The sequence below is a fragment of the Triticum dicoccoides genome, chromosome 1A (assembly GCF_002162155.2).
Source record: "Triticum dicoccoides isolate Atlit2015 ecotype Zavitan chromosome 1A, WEW_v2.0, whole genome shotgun sequence".
Classification (NCBI taxonomy): domain Eukaryota; kingdom Viridiplantae; phylum Streptophyta; class Magnoliopsida; order Poales; family Poaceae; genus Triticum; species Triticum dicoccoides.
This window is the reverse complement of record NC_041380.1, coordinates 135,739,088-135,742,097: the sequence shown is the minus strand read 5'-3', so window position 1 is coordinate 135,742,097 and position 3,010 is coordinate 135,739,088. Positions and strand designations below refer to the sequence as shown.

The window sequence follows — 3,010 nt, the reverse complement described above, 5'->3', positions numbered from 1 at the left end:
CATCACAAGCATGTCCCCTTTTATAAGGCCCCACGTTGGAAAGGTGCATGCATGCAACCATTTCATTGGTTGTATTGAAAGGTATTGTTGTTGGTGCCATGGCTGAAAAGTTAATACACTTCATGTGTGCTTTTTGATTGGCTGCATGCATGTGAGAGAGTGCATTGAGAGTGGAATGGAAGAATTAATGTGAGCAAATTACTATGTGTCTTGGTCTAAGAGAAGTTGTCTTTAGGCCTAATAAACCCGAACGGAGGGAGTAATGCATAGTATCTTAAGTTGGTATCATAGATGACTACATTTATTGTCATGCATGACACAAAGTAGCACATCATTTAATATGATACGGTATCATGATATGGATACTCAAGCATCTCTTTCTTTATTTAATTCTATGCCACCTCATCAAACTTGCTTAGTTGGCATGCATGATACTATCTCTTTATTTAATTCTATGCCACCTCATCAAACTTGCTTAGTTGGCATGCATGATGCTATCTATGATACTCCCATCACGGGCAGCCTTACCACCACACGAGTTACTCCGGAAGTTCAAACTCCAGGCCTCGTCCCATCCATGCCTCCTCTAGCCTTCCTCCTCCTTCTACTTGGCCAAATCCTTCTCTGCTACGGCCATCCATGCAGCATTTTTTTTGCATGGGTGGCCAGGTCGGCCGGTGTTTTTTTGATAGAAAAACTGCAAGGGAGGCCCCTATATTATTTTGAGGGCTGCTACATGGACAATTATTTTGTGCCCGACGCCTGCACGATACTACGTGGCAGCACCAACAGCGTTTAGGCAATTGTTTTTTATTCAAAAGCTGAAGCTAGCGCAGTTGGGAACAAAATATCGGCTGCAGATCGTGCATATGGTGTCGTCCGTGAAGCAATTCCGATTATATTTGGTACAACAAACCCAAACTGCAAGTATATTGTCTTGAACTTGGGTGGGTGGGAAGGCTTCAGCCCCTTTCCACCACTAGGCTATATATACCTCAGTCAGCAGGTTGGCCGGTATTGCCCTATGTTGGCTTCTGTGACGGTTTTAGCCTGGTTTTTCGTATATTGACCAGGCAACTCTCTTATTTTTAATGAATCGAGATCCTTCGGACTGACTTAAAAAGAACCGGAAATGCAACTTGGCTCCCGGGTCCCCACACATGTGCCTCGCGATTCACGCATAGAAAAGTATTCTCCTGCGTATTCGGATTTAGAAAATGTACCTTGGCCCACGCGCGAAATCACGTGGCTTGCTAACGCCGTTTCGGTACAGAGCGGGGATGACGGACACATACGTTCGGGACTCTTCTCCCCCACCAGTCTGCCTCCACCGCCCACCCCGCACCACGCGACGCTCCATCTCCCCCGCCCACGCCGCCTTGATCGCTCCTCCGATTCCTCCCCCCAGGTCTAGGCCGGCGCCGCCTTCTTCCCCTATGCTGCGCCGCCGCTGCCTGGTTCCAGATCTAAAGCTTGGATTTTGCGCGGCAGACCAACGACGCATCCATCCCCAAGTGCCCCTGGCCATGGCGGCCGTCGTTCATGTCCACCTCCACTACCATTAACTCCCCCCTCCTCCGTCCGTCGCCTCGCCGACCCGACCTCTTCACCTCGCCATGGCGCTCCCCACACCCCGCGCTCCTGCCTGCCCGCCTCCGCGCCCCCTCCCCGCCTGCACCTGCCCCCTCGCCGTCACTAGCACAGATGAGTGGGAGGCAAATGAGGAGTTTGTGGTGGCCACATACCAGCTGGTGCCCGTCGACGACCCCCGCGCACAACTCCACTTCCTGCAGGTCGGTCCACTTCTCCCTTGGGCCATTTAGTTTCAGTTCATTTCACTAGATTTGGGATATCTGATGAAAGACTGGATTTTTTTTACACATTGCATCTCTCCTATACCAGGTTAGGAAGATTACTTGGATGCTTTTCAGGCTTCTCCAGCATTAACCGGGCATGCTCTCCAGTATGAACAATCACTTATTCAGGTACGCTCAGTTCAGTACCTTCACACATTTAGAGCTGCTGATATTAACACAACAACCTGTTAGGATTAAGTACCTTTAGGTTTGTGTCAAAGTTGATGTGGGTGGATTCAGTACCTCGACAAATTTTAGTGTTGTTGATATGGGTGGGGGTACTAGTTTCAAACAAGATCTCAGCAAAATGACAATGACAGTTTAACTGAATCAGGGAGAGTTGTTTGAAAATTGGTACTGTGAAATGAAATTCTAGTGAACCTAGACTGAATCATGCACACACAGAAATGAATGAAAATTGACAGTCAAGTTTAACTTGTCATTCTGGGCGAAACTTGACTAAATCACAATGTGTACTGCAAAATCAAATTCTAGTGAAACTTGACTGAATCATTCATTCAGTGACAATGACAATGATATGGATGAAACTTGACTCAATCATGCAAACACATTTAGCACTTCACTTGTTTTCATCTCACTTTAATTGCAAAACGGCATTTCTAGTGAAACTCAAGAACCCTTGTTTATTTGCTGGTTCGATTAGCCAGCAGAAACTTTATTTGCTGAAACCACAATGACAACGACAATTCTTGTGGTTGTTCTGATCTCACTACCACTCAATTCTTGTACTGAAACCACAATGACAATTTGGTTCTGCATAACCTCTTATATATGTCCAGTAGGATGTACTCTTGCAAGCCAGGACCAACTCAAGAAGTAGATTCATTAGATCTCAGATTTTTTAGAACTGTAGATTTTTGTTGTGAGTTCAGTAGTTCATTAGCATAAGTTCAGTAAATTCAGTCACTATTTTCACACTCTTGACTGTATATTCTCTGTATATTTGACTGTATTCAGATCATGCAGTGACACTCTTGACTGCACGACAATAATCCGCGGCGCCGGCAGCCGAAGCGGACGAAGTGGCTGGTCCTGCGAGTGGCGGTGGTGGTCGCCTGCGTGGCGCAGGTGGGCGGCGGTGGTCATCCCCATGGCAGTGGCGTAGGTGGGTGGTGGCGCTGAGCCCGACGATG

The 3,010-nt window shown here is 47.2% G+C and overlaps 1 protein-coding gene across 1 annotated transcript in view; it reads left to right on the top strand.

Annotated features, from left to right (window-relative positions):
- The first annotated feature begins 1,329 nt into the window (after positions 1-1,329).
- LOC119367145 (G-type lectin S-receptor-like serine/threonine-protein kinase At1g11330) overlaps positions 1,330-3,010 on the top strand; it is a 15,434-nt gene continuing 13,753 nt past the window's right edge. Inside the window, exons 1-2 of the mRNA XM_037632750.1 lie at positions 1,330-1,793; positions 1,932-1,985. Coding sequence (XP_037488647.1) covers positions 1,617-1,793; positions 1,932-1,985 — 231 coding nt within the window. The 5' untranslated portion in view covers positions 1,330-1,616. The remainder of the gene's footprint in view (positions 1,794-1,931; positions 1,986-3,010) is intronic.